Raw genomic sequence first — 18361 nt, 5'->3', positions numbered from 1 at the left:
TCACCAATCAAAAAAAAAAAAAAAAAAAAAAAAAAAAAAAAAAAAAAAAAAATAAATATATATATATATATATATATATATATATATATATATATATATATATATATATATATTTTTTTTTTTTTTTTTTTTTTTTTTCAAATGGTAACTACCACACAGACAGACTAGCAACATGACAGCATCCCACCACATGATATTTACTGATGCCTCTAGCTTTCAAGCTCTTCTCATGAACTTTATTATTATTATTATTATTATTATTATTATTATTATTATTATTATTATTATTATTATTATTATTATTTTTGGCTGACGTTTTACTTGTGTAGTAGAGTGCTCTCTCAGTCATCTAAACAATGTACAGTTTGTGTTGCATTGCTATTAATTTGATATAGAGATAAATATTTATAGGGCATACCTTTATTTATATATATATATATATATATATATATATATATATATATATATATATATATATATATATATACATATATATATATAAACAAAGCCGAAAATATTTGCAGATTTGTGGCGTGATCTCTATGCAACAAGTGAAAACTGCATTGTGTCAAAGCGAATAATAGTGCGCTTCCCCTTTAAGTTGTCCCACTGGGTTGGTCTCGGATGAGCGATATGATGAATCGTACTATGGCAAAGGGTTAACTAATGAATATTAATGTAGTCTTCTGGCGTTCATAGCAATCGTCTAGTCACGTAGCCTAATTAATATTCATAAGATAGTCATTCACCATATTTGGAATAATTAAACTCGGCCGCTAGCAAACGCCCACATGCCAGTGTCTACCTTCGAGCCAATCAGCTACGGTTATTCGGCGAACGTCGCGGTGCGTATTTAATATTCATGAGTCACGCGTTCCCATAGTACGATCTGCGAATGCGTTGGGCTTTAATTAAATTAGAGTCGGTGAGCTGGGATAGGCTGGGAGTTCTCTCGGTCCAGACTGCAGGAAATCCGACGTGGACCATAAACCCGCAGAAATAGAGAGAGACAAACCAGCGAATGACCAGAAGTCGATGCTGAAACTTGATCAGATATTCTCCCGCGGGACTGAACGCTACACTGTATCTGTTTTTAGTCTGAGATCATTGCAACATGCCGCGGCGGACTGTACAAGAAGTAACTGTTCAAGACGTGCAGAAGAGAAGAAACCCCAACAAACACTATGTAAGTTGACCTCTGTAAAGATCTTTAATGAACTTTTCCTGACGTTCTTCCTCCTAAAGGAAGGGTTGAGTGGTGTATTTCTGAGATTGTTTGGCTGGTGTGTGTGAACAAAGGCTGGAGATGTGGTCAGGAGGATCGAGTTACACATCAGCACGACACGCCAAAAGAGTTGCTATTTCACAAGTATTTCTGTTCAACTGTAGTAGAGTATTAAACACCTAAAGTGTCAGGTAAAGCCTGCAGACAGCAGTGGGTTAGAACTAAATCATCTGTACTGAAGTATCAGAGTCGATCCAGGTGTTTTCACATCTGCACCAATGTAACAAAGACAGTTCAGTCCATTAGTATCTTATACACACACACACAAGCATATGTGTTTATATGTGTGTATATCAGAAGTGTGTATTTTGTCAGTTCTGAGAGTGGGAGAGTGTTTACTAACTGCTGTACAAACTTATTTTGAGGACTTTGTTGAGCCGCTGAGACTCCTCCGTGTTTCTCCAGGCCTTTTGTCCTGTTCACCACACCCTTAAAGTTAAAACACCCTTCAGCACCCGGAACCCCACTCTCTGCTCTCTGAGTTATTCTCGACCGGTCTGGGATCTCTTATTAAATTGCTTTGTTTGTTTCAGCCCGACAAATTCACAGTTTTGTGTATTTTATTTAATCTTTAGCAAATCAGAATAATAAGAGTTGTTTGAAACTTTAGAAGGTTTTCTAGACGTGCTTTTTAGTTCTCTTCATGGGCGTGCTTATGCTTTGTAGAAACTTGTTCATTATGAGCATTAAAGAGGAATTTAAAGAGAATTATCATTTGAGATGCAGCGATGCACTGCTGATACTGATGGTTGATTAACAGCTTGTTTCAGCTGATGTGATCACCTGTAATTGTACTTTTTGTGTTTTAACACTTTTAACTGGAGCAGCAACTCGCTTGACACAAAACAGACATCATTTGAAATCTTCTGAACTCAGTAAGCCACTACAGCTCTAGCTTGTCAGTTTGATTTGTGCTCAATATTTAGACCTTTTTATTTTCTGTATTTTCTTTGATACAGGGCTGATTTTCACTAAACCTGTCGAATATATGCCCCAGTCATATTTCACTCCCAAATCAAAAGATTTATGAAAATAAATAAGTAAACAAGATGGTTTTATTGGTTGTATTTAATTTAATTGATGTTAAAATCATTAAAATATGTTCTATATTACAGCAGTACTCTGTGACTTTTACAGTAATGAGTGTCTAACTAAAATCTTATATTGTGAATATTAAAAATAAAAATAAAAAATAACTAAAAGAATATCATATAGATATCATATAGATATGATATTAGAAACTTTTAGAGGGAAATCTGCTTAATTGGCATTCAAGTTATATTTAAGTGTATTTATTTATTTCTAAATGTATTTGTTATTTATTTAATTAATTTTAAATACCATTTATTTATTTAATCTGGTCTTAAGCAGAAGTGACAGTGTTTAAAACACAATGGTGCAATTTTGGATTCCTTTTTGATGAACAGTGCTTGATTGCAGAAACTGTTTGGATGTATGCAGGGGGTGATTCATAAAATAAAACACACACACACACACACACACACACACACACACACACACACACACACACACACACACACAATCACTTTGAATAAGAATGTCATCACTGAAATTTTAATGTACATATAAATTATAATGTACATAAAAATGCAGAAAACAACTGAATTAACTGAAATACTTTTTTAACTTATTGACTATAAATTTATTGATATAAATTACAGGCCCCATGAGTTTTTAAGCATTTTGAACATATTTAAAACCATTTCAAACATTTTGAACCCCTTCTTTCCCGATCAGTTGGTAGTATCTTATTCGTAGTGTTGTGCAAGTTTCACTGGGTTGCTTGTAATGCTGAAAATGAAACCTATAATAAAGGCTAAAATGTAAATCTGTTTTGATCTCAAGAAAGAGTGATTGAGTGACAGTATTTCTCCAACTATAGATAATCTCATCTCATGCTTTATAATCGTTAGACCTAAAATGATAAAATAATATTATTCCACTTGGAAGAATCTGTAATGCATGCTTTAGTATATCGGTTGGAAAACTGACATCAGCATCTACTGTCAGAAATGGGAAATGCATGCCATCTGAGCAGAAGTAAGGCTGGAAAATCCCCCTGAAAATCACACCGGCGTGAATGCATCTGACTGTCATTTTTATCCACAGTGAATTGCAGTGCATTCAAACTATGCATTTTGCCAGTACAGTCGTGGCCAAAAGTTTTGAGAGTTACATAAATATTGGAAATTGGAAAAGTTGCTGCTTAAGTTTTTATAATAGCAATTTGCATATACTCCAGAATGTTATGAAGACTGATCAGATGAATTGCATAGTCCTTCTTTGCCATGAAAATTAACTTAATCCCAAAAAAAACCTTTCCACTGCATTTCATTGCTGTCATTAAAGGACCTGCTGAGATCATTTCAGTAATCATCTTGTTAACTCAGGTGAGAATGTTGACGAGCACAAGGCTGGAGATCATTATGTCAGGCTGATTGGGTTAGAATGGCAGACTTGACATGTTAAAAGGAGGGGGATGCTTGAAATCATTGTTCTTCCATTGTTAACCATGGTGACCTGCAAAGAAACGCGTGCAGCCATCATTGCGTTGCATAAAAAAATGGCTTCACAGGCAAGGATATTGTGGCTACTAAGATTGCACCTAAATCAACAATTTATAGGTTCATCAAGAACTTCAAGGAAAGAGGTTCAATTCTTGTAAAGAAGGCTTCAGGACGTCCAAGAAAGTCCAGCAAGCTCCAGGATCATCTCCTAAAGAGGATTCAGCTGCGGGATCGTAGTGCCACCAGTGCAGAGCTTGCTCAGGAATGGCAGCAGGCAGGTGTGAGCGCATCTGCACGCACAGTGAGGCGAAGACTTTTATAAGATGGCCTGGTGTCAAGAAGGGCAGCAAAGAAGCCACTTCTCTCCAAAAAAAACATCAGGGACAGATTGATCTTCTGCAGAAAGTATAGTGAATGGACTGCTGAGGACTGGGCAAAGTCATATTCTCCGATGAAGCCCCTTTCCGATTGTTTGGGGCATCTGGAAAAAGGCTTGTCCAGAGAAGAAAAGGTGAGCGCTACCATCAGTCCTGTGTCATGCCAACAGTAAAAAGCATCCTGACACCATTCATGTGTGGGGTTGCTTCTCATCCAAGGGAGTGGGCTCACTCACAATTCTGCCCAAAAACACAGCCATGAATAAAGAATGGTACCAAAACACCCTCCAACAGCAACTTCTTCCAACAATCCAACAACAGTTTGGTGAAGAACAATGCATTTTCCAGCACGATGGAGCACCCGTCCCATAAGGCAAAAGTGATAACTAAGTGACTGGGGGGACCAGAATGTTGAAATTTTGGGTCCATGGCCTGGAAACTCCCCAGATCTTAATCCCATTGAGAACTTGTGGTCAATCCTCAAGAGGCGGGTGGACAAACAAAAACCCACTAATTCTGACAAACTCCAAGAAGTTATTATGAAAGAATGGGTTGCTATCAGTCAGGATTTGGCCCAGAAGTTGATTGAGAGCATGCCCAGTCGAATTGCAGAGGTCCTGAAAAAGAAGGGCCAACACTGCAAATACTGACTCTTTGCATAAATGTCATGTAATTGTCGATAAAAGCCTTTGAAACGTATGAAGTGCTTGTAATTATATTTCAGTACATCACAAAAACAACTGAAACAAAGATCTAAAAGTAGTTTAGCCAGCAAACTTTTTGAAAACTAATATTTATGTAATTCTCAAAACTTTTGGCCACGACTGTATGTGTGTTCCTGGGAATCTAACCCATGACTTTGATTTGTATGTGGCATGTTGAGCTCCAGGAACAGAAGCTGGTATGACGTCCACATCATGAGCTTATTTTAGTCTTAATTCTGCTTCTGTATTTTCTTACTGCATTTCCAGTCAGTATGCATCAGTAAGCTCTAAATAATAAAGCCACAAATGTACGTGATTCAGAACACAACGCCACATGAACACAAAAGCTGCTCGTGTGCATTATTGTCCCTTTATGAACCAGTTTGTCAGAGAGTCATTGTAAACATCATTATCCTGGGAAAATCCTGAACTAGTGTTTCTCTGGCAGAATACATTGTGATAAGTACTATAAAGATCACTAATAGCCTGCGGCACACGCTCTATAAAACACTGGGTTGAGTCATACTGATCAATACAGGACCCTTGATTTGAGATGTGTGGGAAATCAACATTACATTCTTAGAGAACATAAAGTATTGCTGTATTGCTCAAACAAGCAGGTGATTGCTGAAGACAGGGCCTTTCGACTATCAACTACAGATGGAGGAGGAAAAGGCAGACTGCTTGTAAGCAGCCTAATGTCAGAATGGCCAACATTTGAACTGTTTAAGGACAGATACACAAGAACTCTCAGTCCTGCCTGTTAGTTAGAGCTGTTGAATGTGGAGCTGAGTTAAGGCAAGCATGACTGTTGTGTAAACTCATATTTAGGGTGAAAATAAAAATTGAATCATTGAAATAAAACCAAAGTTGCAATATGTCTGAAATTCTGATCAAATAAACATAAGTGCAGCGTTTCAGAGTGTTGTTACACATGAGCGGCTCGGTTCAGAGTAAAACTAGTTTTGTTGTTCTCAGTTTGGGTAATTATAGCATGAATGTGGGAATACAACATGCGCCAGTTATCTTCCCATAACTGAAATAAGTTTTTATCAACAAGAGAAGCTTTAGGCTACCTGCAGTTTTTTTTTTTTTTTGTCAAAATGACAGTTTGATGCTTATAAATATAATTTTTCTCAATTTAATGGTCAAATATTACAATAGTAATATATCTAATTTTGTTTTTATTTAGTATTTTTTTATATTTTACTACTAGTAGTAATAAAAATAATACTCATTTATTATTATTATTATTATTATTATTATTAGTCATATTATTGATATTAATATTATGTTAAATGATATATAATATATTAATATTGATACATAATGACAATATTTTGGCCAAATTGTGCAGCCCTACAAACTAGCACAGCAAAACAGGATTTTTTTTTTTATTGTCTTTTTGTTTTTTGTTCTTTTTTTTTTTTGTTCTTTTCTTTTCTTTTTTTTAACTGCAATTTGTACCCCCTCCCTCCCTCCCTCCCCAAATAGTACTGCAAAAGTTGAATATTGCATTTGCATTAACCTGAAACTTATTATAAACATAATTTTTTTTTTTTTTTTTGTTTTTTTTTTTTTTGTGTAAACTGAACCAGCTGTATAAAAAGAAAGTAATTTCTTTGGACTGTAAATATGCAGTCAAAGCTACAATATGGGTTCAGGTGAGAGGTAGAGATGCACAGCTCATTAGAGACACATTTAGGACAAGGTGCTTCTGCATTGTTTTTAAAGCTTGGAAGCTGCAGTTTTCATTCATTGAAGTTCCATGGAAAAGAGCGCAGAGTACTGGTTTGGAATGATGAGGGTCAATAACTGATGTAGTTATCTTAATTAAATGAGTTGTGTGTGTAATAATTGTAAATCTGGGTTAACGCTCACTTTTTCTTCCTTTTTTTACTCTAGGTTTACATTATCAAAGTGGCTTGGTCTGATGGCAGCACTGAGATCATTTTCAGGCGCTACAGTAAATTCTTCGACCTTCAGGTGAGTTTTGTACTAATTGCAGTATAATATTGCGATGATAAACATGTGAATCCAAATATTAGCATCCTTTAGGCTGGAAGGAGAACTGCAGCACGGCTGTTCTTTTCCAATGAAACCTTGAAGTAATGCCAACCCTGAGTGTGATGCCATGTGCAGAACTGGAAAGCTTAGCAGTTGGAGAGATCAACATGGATTTCAGCGACGGCCACAGAAATGCTGAAGTGCATGTGGCAGGTTTAGACGAGCTGTTTCAGTGCTGTGACAGGAAAAGTCATCATACTGATGGCTCATTAGAAACGTACTTAAGATATCTGACCAGACCAGTGCACTAGATAGAACAGTGGATCTCAACAGGTTTGGCCATTGGACCCACATTTTTAAGCCACAACCCAACATTTGTTTTTAGAACTTTGACCTAATTCCTAAATTTTAATTTTAATAACTATATAATTATATAACAAGATAAAAAAGTTTGTCAAGACAAATTTTAGATAAAGCCTAGCTTCAAAGTTTAAAGCAGTTGTAAAAGCCTGAAGTTTGAAAATTTAGATAGATTAGATATATCTTAATAACTTGTTTCTAGCATGATTAGCATGTTTTTAAGATGATTAGCCTATTACTAGCATATTGCTGGCATGATGAGCAAGTAATTAACATGTTGCTAGCATGACTAGCATGCTACTAGCATGTTGTTAACATGACTAGTTACAAAGATAACGCTACAATAATGACACTGACAAATAGCCTGACTCATAACATCTCATCTGATACTGAAATGGAAGATACTGAATTAGTGTTTTAAACCGCATTTGACAGAAATCTCATCTTCTGATGCAAGGCTTTTCAAAATAAAAGCCTCACAGCAGAGCAATTTGTTGTTGTTTCTTTGACTGCACTCTCAAAACGGTCTTGTGATCCACTTTTGGCTCAGGACCCAGCAGTTGAGAAACACCAGTCACAAAGAAATGCCTTGGATAGGCAATATTAAATTCTCTGGTCTGTTTGCTTTGACATATTAAGAAAAATGTATAAAACACAATAATATTGAATAATAATAAAACTTCCAGATAGCTGAGTCTGATGTTTCTTGACAAAATCTGATTGGATGTTTTGTCTTCATAGTCACTGATGATTGGGACTTTTCCTGTTTTGATCAGAGAAATTTCATGAGTTGCGCAACGACATCCCATCCAGAATCACAATGTCCTTGAAATAACACTTGCAAAACAAAACTCAAAACTCAGATTTTCTGCTTTTCTGCCAACACTTACTACACATGAGCACACTGGTCATTCCTAATTTTATGTTTTGTATACAAGTTTTATCAAATGACGTACATAAAAAACAATCCATCAGAATGGAACAGACTTCTGTTTTAGCTACATTTCATTTCTTTAGCTTTAAAGCAGTTCATTGCAATCAGACTTCACAATCTGGCCTTCATAAATGTAACTTTGCAATGGATCGAATTAAATCTTTTAGTTGAACACAGCTTGTCAGAAATAAATCAACCACTTTTCTGAATTCTGTGCATGAACCGTTAATGTGAAGCTTTAATTAATTTAGTGCAAGTGATTATACAAAAAAGAGGAATGTGTTGAAATGTAATTGACAAATAATGATTTATAAATTGTGGTTAATCATTATTGAGTTTGCATGTTTAATCTCTTGACAGTGATTATCAATATTAATTACTGAGTTGAGAGTTGAGATCACCAGTTCAACACTTGGAATAAATGACACACAGTTCAAAGCATTCAACTTCAAGGCTTGTCCAAATTTATCTGAACTTCCTGTGACGACGGTGTTCAGTTGTGCTGAATCTTCCTCTCTGTAGCTGCCAAAACCTTGCAGACAGTTTATAACGGAAACCCACTATTATTAGAAGCACTCAGCACAACTCAAGCTATTCACCAAATTTGTACAAATGGTCAGAAATCCCCCCGGTGAGCTCTGCCACAGCTTCCTGAAAATGTTACGGGAGATTTTCTCTGCTGGTCAGTTCCACAGAAATGTGAACCATATGGAAAAATACAACCTCTTCAAATAGTGAACTCATAGGTCTATAAATGTTTTCTATAATGGATTTTTAAGAAAAATGTTTATATATTGTATATAATTTAATATACTTTAAAAAAAAAAAAAACATTATATATAATTTGTTTTTATATAATATCATAATATATTTAGCACAAGAGGTGTGCATCAGTATTAATTAAAACAACATTTACCTTGTTTGTTATTATATATATATATATATACATACATACACATACATTATATATACATTGTCCTAGCAACAAGACAATATGCACGTTAACATGATTTACAAAACGTTAACAAAAAAATAAAAAATAAAATACCTTGCCATGAAAATGCAATGCACTGACCACAAGATGACTGTAAATTACGAATTTTTTTAAACCTGATTTTAACAAATATTTTAACAGAAGAATTATGAAGTGCTTTAATAAAATGCTAAGCTGCACTAATCTGATTCTAAATCCTCCAGAAATTGGTCTCAATTAATTGTAAGTGCCTCACTTTAACAAGGTTTTTTTTTTTCTTTTTTCTTCTTCTTCTTTTTTGTTTGGTTTTGTGGTATTGCGTTGGGTTAGCAGAGGGTTGTGTTTTGAATTCCAAGGGAACATATATACTGGTTAAAAAAAATGTATATGTATAAAATTACATTTTTTATGTATTGCCTGAATGCACTGTAAGTCACTTTGGATAAAAGCATCTGCTAAATGCATAAATGTATATGTAAATGTAATAAATAAGGGACCCAAATTGATTTTTGTCAGTATTAAAATTATACTAAAATACTGCATATAGAGCTTAATATGTACTGAACCTGGAATATTCAGAATATTTATTTTGAATGACTACAACCATGTATTAGCCAAGCAAAAACCTCCACCGCTCACTTGTTTACCATGACAATTCATATAAAGAACCTGTTACTTGATTCAAAAGGAATCTTTTGGTGTGGCTAAGTTGGTGAAATACAGTCATTTTGTTATCATTTTGATACACATTGCAACTGATGTAATATAATAATGAATTTCAAATCTTTGGTGTTTGAATGTGAATGAATCATTCTCACTGATGGCCATGCATTGACTCATATTTTTCGTTTCTGAGGTCTCTCTCCTATGACACATGTGACTGCTTTAATGGCTTCTTCCTCAACTTTCCCTCCATTTTTTTCCCTTTGTGGTTGAGGAGCTCTAGTGCTGATGCAGCACATACTATAGCAGCAGTGAGGCAGGACATGCAGAGGGTAAATAACACAAGCACTAATGCGCTTCAGTAGTAAAGCAGATCTTATGGCACAGCCGTCTGAATGTGGTTACGCTGTTTCATAGTTCTGGGGGGCTCAGAGATTGGAGAATCTCTTCATAAATGGTGAAAGACTCCCTTTCATTTACACTAATCATTGAAACGGGTCATTTTTAAACGAATCCCAAGTCATTTCATGTTGACGTCAACATGAAACATTAGCATATTGCAAGGCCACTTGTTGCGCATGCAGACCTGGGAAACGTTGGTCTGAATGAAAATGCAAATTCATTCTTTGCCACTAGGTGCCACTTTTGGAGTGGTAAAAAGAGCGGTTTTCTGGTAATGCTGTACACAAAGCAGCACTGCACTCAAATGCTGCTTTATCAGGCATTACAGGCATGATGAGATGGAAATGAAATCGACCAATCAGACTAATCACAGCAGATTAGCGTCACGCAAAGAAGGGGTTTGGAAAAATGAATTGTTTAGTGAATCGCTCAGGAGTCGTTGAGCAAATAAGGTAAAAATAAATAAATGCATATTTTAAGACAATGAAAGTGGGACTCCAAAAACCAAAATATGAACCTTTCATACCCCATAATAGGGGCAGTTTAAAACCGAATGCACGGATGCAAAGCACTGATGCACATCCGTTATTCTCCCAACTGTTTACGTTCACTTAAGATGTAACCGAGTGTGTTTACGTGAATACTCATCAAAACTGACAATTCAACATCATTTTGTGTGTATTTCAGAAGTCTGAGATCCACTAGTGAGCGACGCCTCATGGTACCATCACAAAGAGGCACAAAATCACTTTCCAGAACATTTTCATTTACTGTTCCTGGCTGGTGGAATGATCTTCCCAATACTGATTCCCTGACATTTTTCAAGTGACTCAAAACTCTATGGAAGCAGATTAGTCTCAAATATAATTCACGCAAAAAACACGATTCACACATGCGTAGACAATTTCACATGCATGAAACCTAATTCACGTACACACAAAAAAAATTCACGTGCGTGAAAAAAAAAATATGTCCACAAAAAGCAATTCACATGCGCAAAAAAAAAATTATATATTCATAAAATACATTTCACAAATGCAAAACACAATTCGTAGACATACAACTGTGCACAAAAACCTTTGAATGTTTTAAATGTACGAGTGTCTGAATGTACAAATCGTCATTTACTACGAATCCACTCGGATTTGTGTGTGTGTGTTTTTGAGACTTTCCTGGCAGAGCTCTCTTCCCACGTGAATTAGGTTTCATGCATGTGAAATTGTCTACGCATGTGTGAATCGTATTTTTTGCGTGAATTATATTTGAGACTAATCTGCTTCCATAAAACTCACCTCTTTCATCACTATCTGACTTCATCATATATAAACTTTTTCCCTTTTCTTTTCCCTTTCTCGTTCTAGCTTGTACTTATTTGAACAATGCTTGAAACTTGGTATGATGAGCACTTCCTGTGTCTATTTGCCTCTTTCAGATGAATCGCTTGATGTATTCCCCAATTGTAAGTCGCTTTGGATAAAAGCGTCTGCTAAATGAATAAATTTAAATGTAAATGTACTTCTCCATTCATGAGAAACCAAAGCAAAACCAAACAACCAGACCAAATTGAGTTCTCTTTTGAGTCGTCACATTTATCCAGATGTCTGCTCTTCTCTTACTCCCAGATTTTGAATTTTTTTAACGTTTTATGAGACGTGCAGCAAATGTATGCCAGTTTATGACCCACCAGATAGATCAATAGGCTATGTTACGGTTTAAATGTGCGCATCTAGTCTCCTAACCACGCAGCAGATTCGTTCTGAATGAAATTAATCTCTTCCTAAATCGTCCCTCCCTAACATTTTCATCTCGTTTTTATTTGTTGACGAAAATGTCAATAGATTTCCGTCATAGTTTTTGTCATTCAAAACCAGGTTTCGTTTTGTTATCGTCTCGTTTTCGTCTGTGAAAAAACGTTGACAAATTATTCGTCAATGAAATTAACACTGGTCAATACACACCATTTTTCAACGTCAAGTCCATCGACATTAATCTACTCTCCTGTGTGATTTGTTTGTCGGACAAAAATGGCAGATTCTGCATTAAGATTGGTCAAATCACCTGTCAGTCAAACTCCCTGCGAAGGGTCAATTGCATCACAGTCTTGTGCTACAGTGCCACACTGGTCAAACTGTGGTATTGCAGGCCCTTACATTAACTCATATGAGATCAAACGACTATTCGACAACAAAAATATTTGTCGTTTTTTCCGACCTTGTTGATAACGTTGACTAATCATTTCAGACCTATTTGAAAAGTGTAATTAAAATGGTGTACACTCGCATGAGATGAAAAATCCAGACAAATCAATCTTCTAGAAGAAGCTGTTTTATTCTCCTTGAGGAGCCACCAAGTAGATGATGCATTAACTGAGTTACTGCTCACTTTTCAAGCATACATGTTACTGAACATCTAAACAGAACAAGCAAACTAAATAACAATGGACACAATACTAAAGACACAATAGATCCACAGAGCTCAAATCAACCACATAGTCCAGAGTGACAGTATTGTTCATTATTGCTTGTCTAGCAGTCCAAACTAAATGAGTATCAGTGAAAAAAATCAATAATTCATCACCATTTTCATTTTATTAAAAAAAAAAAATTAACCAGGAGATTCTGCTAAACTTCCCTTTTTTTGTTTTATGGCAGGGAAAGTAAGTAAATTATGATAGAATTTTTGGGTAAATTATTCATTTAAAGAGATAGTTAGCGCGAAAATGAAAGTTGACATCATTTACTCACCCTCATGTCATTCCCAAACTGTATTACTTTATTTCTTCTGTGGAACATAAAACAAGATATTATGAGAAATGTCTTATATTTTCCATAGAGTTGAAGTCAGCAGTAACCAAAACAATTACCAGCATTTTCCATAATACACATTTTTATTTTTGGTCAGTTTGTGTCGTCTGGGCAGTCTGTGACCCAGTCATTGTTGTCAGTGAATGATATGATGATAAGCAGCAGCAGTAATGGTGGCAGAGCAGGAAATTACCTTTGTTCTCATCAGGATACATCTCACAGGATGTGTAAATCTCAGTGAGGATTTGACCATAAAAAAAAAAAAATCAATTCTTCCTTCCTTTTCCAGCCCAATTCTATTTCACCTAGAGTTTGAACAGCAAGACAGACAAGAAAATCACACAGTCATGGCAAGTAATTTCAGGCAATCTTGAGGAAATTTTCACTTCTTATCAAAATGCTCTATGAGTAATCAGAAAACCTCTTAAATATTACTACAGATTTTTCACAGTTTATCAACATTTAACATTAAGTTTTTGAATTTGAACCATTAAAAAAAGAAAAAAACGGATTTAACACACTGTTACAAACAGCTGAACTAGAACTAGTTTAGTTTAAATAGGCAAAGTAACTGGCTATATTATATTGTTATATATATTTAAATCTGCTGACCATTACACAGTTCTCTACTTCTATTTGTTTTGACGGCCTTGTAGTTATTCTAAAATGTGGAAAACTGTAATGAAGTATGAGTAGGTGTGTCCAAATTTTGACTGGTAGTGTGCATACTGTTTTTGTAATTATAATATGTAAAATAGTGCCATTACAATGGAGGCTATTTATGTAGCTCGCAGGTCCACTGTAGTCTATCAAATGCCCACATGCATTGTACTGGAGAACGCTAGACTTTGAAGTCATGCATTATTAAGCTGTTAAGGTTTTTTTTTTTTTTTTTTTTTTTTTTTTTTTTGAAAAATGTAGATACTGTTATATGGAGTGAAAAAAATTAAATCTCAGAAAAGACTTTGTTATGGACTCATGCAGCTCATTTATTGTGTGGAAATTTAAGTGTTTTATCTGTGTGCTGTCATTCTGATGGTGCTGAGTCACAGTAGAAGACATTGTTCTTCAGCTTAATAAATGAGCTGACAACAGTAAAAGCTTTGTCTGGCAGAATGACGTATCCCTTTGCTTCATTATTGTCTCGAAACAGACATGAGTGAGAACTAAGGCACCATTAAGGTTCAGCGTTTAAATGTGTGCATTCCTTTGGTGTTTACAGCAAACGTGTATGTTAAAAACCAGTGAGCTTTTTCATTATATCTGTTGCTTTTATTTGTTTATTAGACAATACAGATGTCATTTATTTAAATGCACTTACAGATTAGACACATGACTTCAGTTCCCCTCATTAATACGACATTACAATTATGAGCAAAATAATTACACAACGTAATTATATGTCCTAAAATGACCAACCTAGGCTCATTAGAAAAACCTCCATTTTTGCAAAACTTCAAAAACATACCTATACATACAATTCACTGCAATTTCTGGCTGAAATTAATACTAGAGGTTGTAAAATGCTAACAACTTTTTTTCCTTTTCAGAGTAATTTTGATTACAAATTATCAATTAATAAACACTTATGTTTGTGTGATTCACAACATGACCCCAAAATGCTTTTACTGTAGTATATGTTTTGTAAACTAATATATTTTTTTTTATATTTGCATCACATAACCAGCTCCATATTTATGGCTTTTCTGATATAGTAAACGTGCTCTATAGCGCACCTGGTACAGCATTGAACTTGTGTGGCAGAGTGATCAAAGAATTGTAAAAACAAGCTGAAATGGCATGGTTGCTTTATCTCAAATTTGCTTTTGTAAACAGTATTGTTTAGATTTAGGGTCAAGTTTAGTGTAGGTGGAACATTTTCAAATGCAATAGAACACTAACCTTTTAACGCCACTGATTTCATTGTGTTAAGTATTAGAACCAACATAATAAAATGTTGCCAGAATCACGTTTATCTATTTGAATGACAGAATTACTGTTCAAAGGAGTTTCAAAACTTTCTGAAAATTTTGCAGAAATGAGCTTGGGTTGAAAATGACACCTACGTATTCCTTCTAGTTAGGAAGTATTCGGACACTGACTGAGTTTTTGTGCTTTTGCCTTTATACACCACTACAAAGCCAAGTAAGTATGCTTTACCTGTGCATGCCGTTGTTGTTTTCTCGTCTCCCCATATCATTTACAGCAAGTCCTCAATGGCTGCAATGGCAATCCTGCACACAATTCTTAAAGCACCCACAAGACGGCAGCATTTATCAGTGAAACCGATATCACAAAACCGATCTGATTATGGTAAAATGCTTACACATCGGTAAATTAATCGGTAAATCGATATATCGGTCGATCTCTACTCTAGACTTTTTGATGGCAAAGAAATGGAATATTCTTCAATGGCCAAGTCAGTCACCATGCTTTTCAGTTACTGAAGACAAGACTGAAGGCAGAAAGACCCACAAACAAGCAGCAACTCAAGGTGGCTGCAGTGAAGACCTGGCAAAGCATCTCCAGGGAGGAAGCTCAGAATTTGGTGATGTCCATGGGCTCCAGACTACAGGCAGTCATTGACTGCAAGAGATTTTCATCCAAGTATTAAAACTGTGCTTATATTTACAATTATGTCACTTTGTCCAAATACTATTGAGCCCCTGAAAATGCAGGCACTTTGCTCAGAATGGCTGTAACTCCTAAATGGTAAATGTCATTTTTATGGAACCTCTTAAAATAAAGCTAAAAGTCTGCACTTCAATCACATCTTGATTGTTTTATTTCAAATCCACTGTAGTGGTGTATAACGGCAAAAGCACAAAAACTAAGACAGTGTCCAAATCCTTCCGGACCTGACTGTATAGAACTGCTTTGCTGGAAAACGTGACTTAGCGGATGAATTCGAGCTCTGCTATAGTCATCAGTGCATGAATGTGTAAAATGCACATATGATCTACTTCAACGCTACACTTTGGAAAGGCACAGGTGTGATTTCATTGGTCCACAGCTGCTTTTGGACTGAAATAAGGGCTTGGCTGTAACCAAAACGCTACAGATGGGAGGAAAATGTTAATTGGTGCCAGCAAATGAAAATAACGTATAGCTGCGAGTGAACGTTACGGGGCACTCAGGACCGGAGTATAAACCAAGGGAAAATGTTCCACTATGTCAGTCTGTCTATGTAGAACAGGCCACGCATACAGATCAGGAAGGAGGGGGAATGAGCATTTGTTGAATTCATTATAATAAGCAGCCGCTGGTGCTTTACTGCAAAATCTCATTTAGTTTTGCTTTTTCACTATCTAGTCAATTATTCGAGTTCTGCTCTACATCCAGTTCTACTCAGAAATGTTACCCTGCAAAACTAAAATGAGTTGCCATTACACACCGATGTTAATTTTTTCAATATTATTGTTCTCCAGATGGAGCTTCTGGATAAATTCCCTGTGGAAGGTGGACAGAAGGATCCAAAACGCAGAATCATTCCCTTTTTACCAGGTAAACATCATCCCAGAATGCGCTTTTCTATTCACATATTAAAGTCAGTTCATAGTCAACAGAAATTCAGTTCAGTTCTTTTGGCACAAAGCAATCCAGCAGCAGAATCGAGTGCCTATGAAGCACCATGAGTAAAGATTTCAAGTCACATACTGAGCGACTGGCATTTAGATGATTGAAAATGCTATCAGATAGCTTTCTCCAGATATTGTAGACCTCCAGCACAAGGTTTGACTTTGTCATGTATATACAGAATTAGTTTGGCATCATTTACAGCAAGTCCAGAATGTTACCGTTGATTCGTTTAGACTGCACACCTGGCTGTAATTAAGCAGCCTGGAAGGTTTGATTGCTTGTGGATCAGACAGTCTACAAGCACCCGAATGTTGTCTTACATCCCAGCACTTTACAACCGTTTAACCAGAGTCTGGACTTACTGACACAGCACTTTGTCTGCAATCTACACAGAAACCCATGTAATTAGCTGAGCATCATGTACACCACTCAGCATTCATTAGTGAGCTTTGCAAACACACTCGTTAAAGAAGTGATTGCATTGTATCATTTCTCCATTAAAAACAGATACTGACAGCGGTCTTTAACAAGATACAGAAGGATGATTCTTCAGTTAGGACAACTTGTGTGTCTCATTTGTGATTGGGGGTCGGATACGTATATTTTAATTTAATAAAGAAGATCTATTTATTTTAATACCTTTAAAATCTTAAGGAAAAACTAATCTAATTGTTTCATCTGCTTTAAAAAATCATGATGTTCTAATAAAGAATTCAGATCTGATCTGATCAACCTTTGCATGAATTTTAGTATAATGTGCAATGGTGTTGATATTGTGTATAATTGTAATGGCATTTTTCAAATGACTTGGATGATGTAAATACAGGGCATTAACCCTACACATTTACACTTATGCACTACGTCACACACACCAAGGTGTTTTTCAACCTAATTTTTCTGAATGTGCCCTGACCCTGCGCCTTGGGTGGGGTAGTCTTGTTGTTTTCCCACGTTTCACCTTATATTTGTACTACTTTCAGCTAAAATGGACCACAGTATATGGTTTTATTTCAGCAGGATATGAGTCATAAAACTTAAGCGGCTCATTTGTGTTCATTTCTTGGTATTGTTTTATGGGCCACAGTTTTGTTTGGGCAAGTTTCATGCTTGTGGTCTTCCAGCATCTGATAAAATGGTTATAAAGCATGAAGGGACATTCCCAAAAGTTTCCCTAAATTGCCTTTCAAAACCCTGCAAAGAGTGCTGAAGATTTTGAGAATGAAGATGCTGGTGAATGCAGGGTGTGTTTCTGACGATGTTTCTCTTTATTTCCTAACAGGAAAGATTCTCTTCAGAAGAAGCCACATCAGAGACGTGGCCATGAAACGACTGAAACCCATAAACGAGTACTGTAGGGTGAGTAAGAAAACAAACAGTACACACAACAAGCATCTCACCTGTCGCTAGCATTAATTTTACACCGTAAACTGAACACTATTCAATATTTTTATTTACAATATTTCAAAACACAGCCCAGTCCATGCTGTAGAAGTCACCCTTAATGAACATCCGTTCATCTTTTCCTCATGTCACCCCTGACGCTTATGACTGTTTTTGTTCAGTTAAACACAAAAGGAGAAATTTAACAGAATGTCCAAGCTGCTCTTTTCCAGTGAGATTTGACATCAGTGACCTCAAACAGCATAAATATTCACATCTCGTAACTGGTGACTTCAATGGCTGCAGTATGCTGTGTTTTCCACCAACTGGCAAAAATACTATTGGATAAACTAGCAGTGGGCGGA

The 18361-nt window shown here is 35.8% G+C and overlaps 1 protein-coding gene across 4 annotated transcripts in view; it reads left to right on the top strand.

The window, feature by feature from the left end:
• The first annotated feature begins 888 nt into the window (after positions 1–888).
• The window catches only part of LOC109088379 (SH3 and PX domain-containing protein 2B-like), a 33803-nt gene continuing 16330 nt past the window's right edge, over positions 889–18361 (top strand). For 2 of the 4 annotated variants that reach the window (XM_042748447.1, XM_042748446.1), the window contains exons 1-4: positions 889–1186; positions 6800–6880; positions 16466–16541; positions 17896–17972. In XM_042748447.1, coding sequence (XP_042604381.1) covers positions 1115–1186; positions 6800–6880; positions 16466–16541; positions 17896–17972 — 306 coding nt within the window. In that variant the 5' untranslated portion in view covers positions 889–1114. The remainder of the gene's footprint in view (positions 1187–6799; positions 6881–16465; positions 16542–17895; positions 17973–18361) is intronic. The other 2 variants (XM_042748449.1, XM_042748448.1) reach the window with 1 other exon arrangement.

Source organism: Cyprinus carpio, chromosome B21 (assembly GCF_018340385.1).
Source record: "Cyprinus carpio isolate SPL01 chromosome B21, ASM1834038v1, whole genome shotgun sequence".
Classification (NCBI taxonomy): Eukaryota; Metazoa; Chordata; class Actinopteri; order Cypriniformes; family Cyprinidae; genus Cyprinus; species Cyprinus carpio.
The sequence above is the reverse complement of the archived record's forward strand: the minus strand, read 5'-3'. Positions and strand labels throughout refer to the sequence as shown.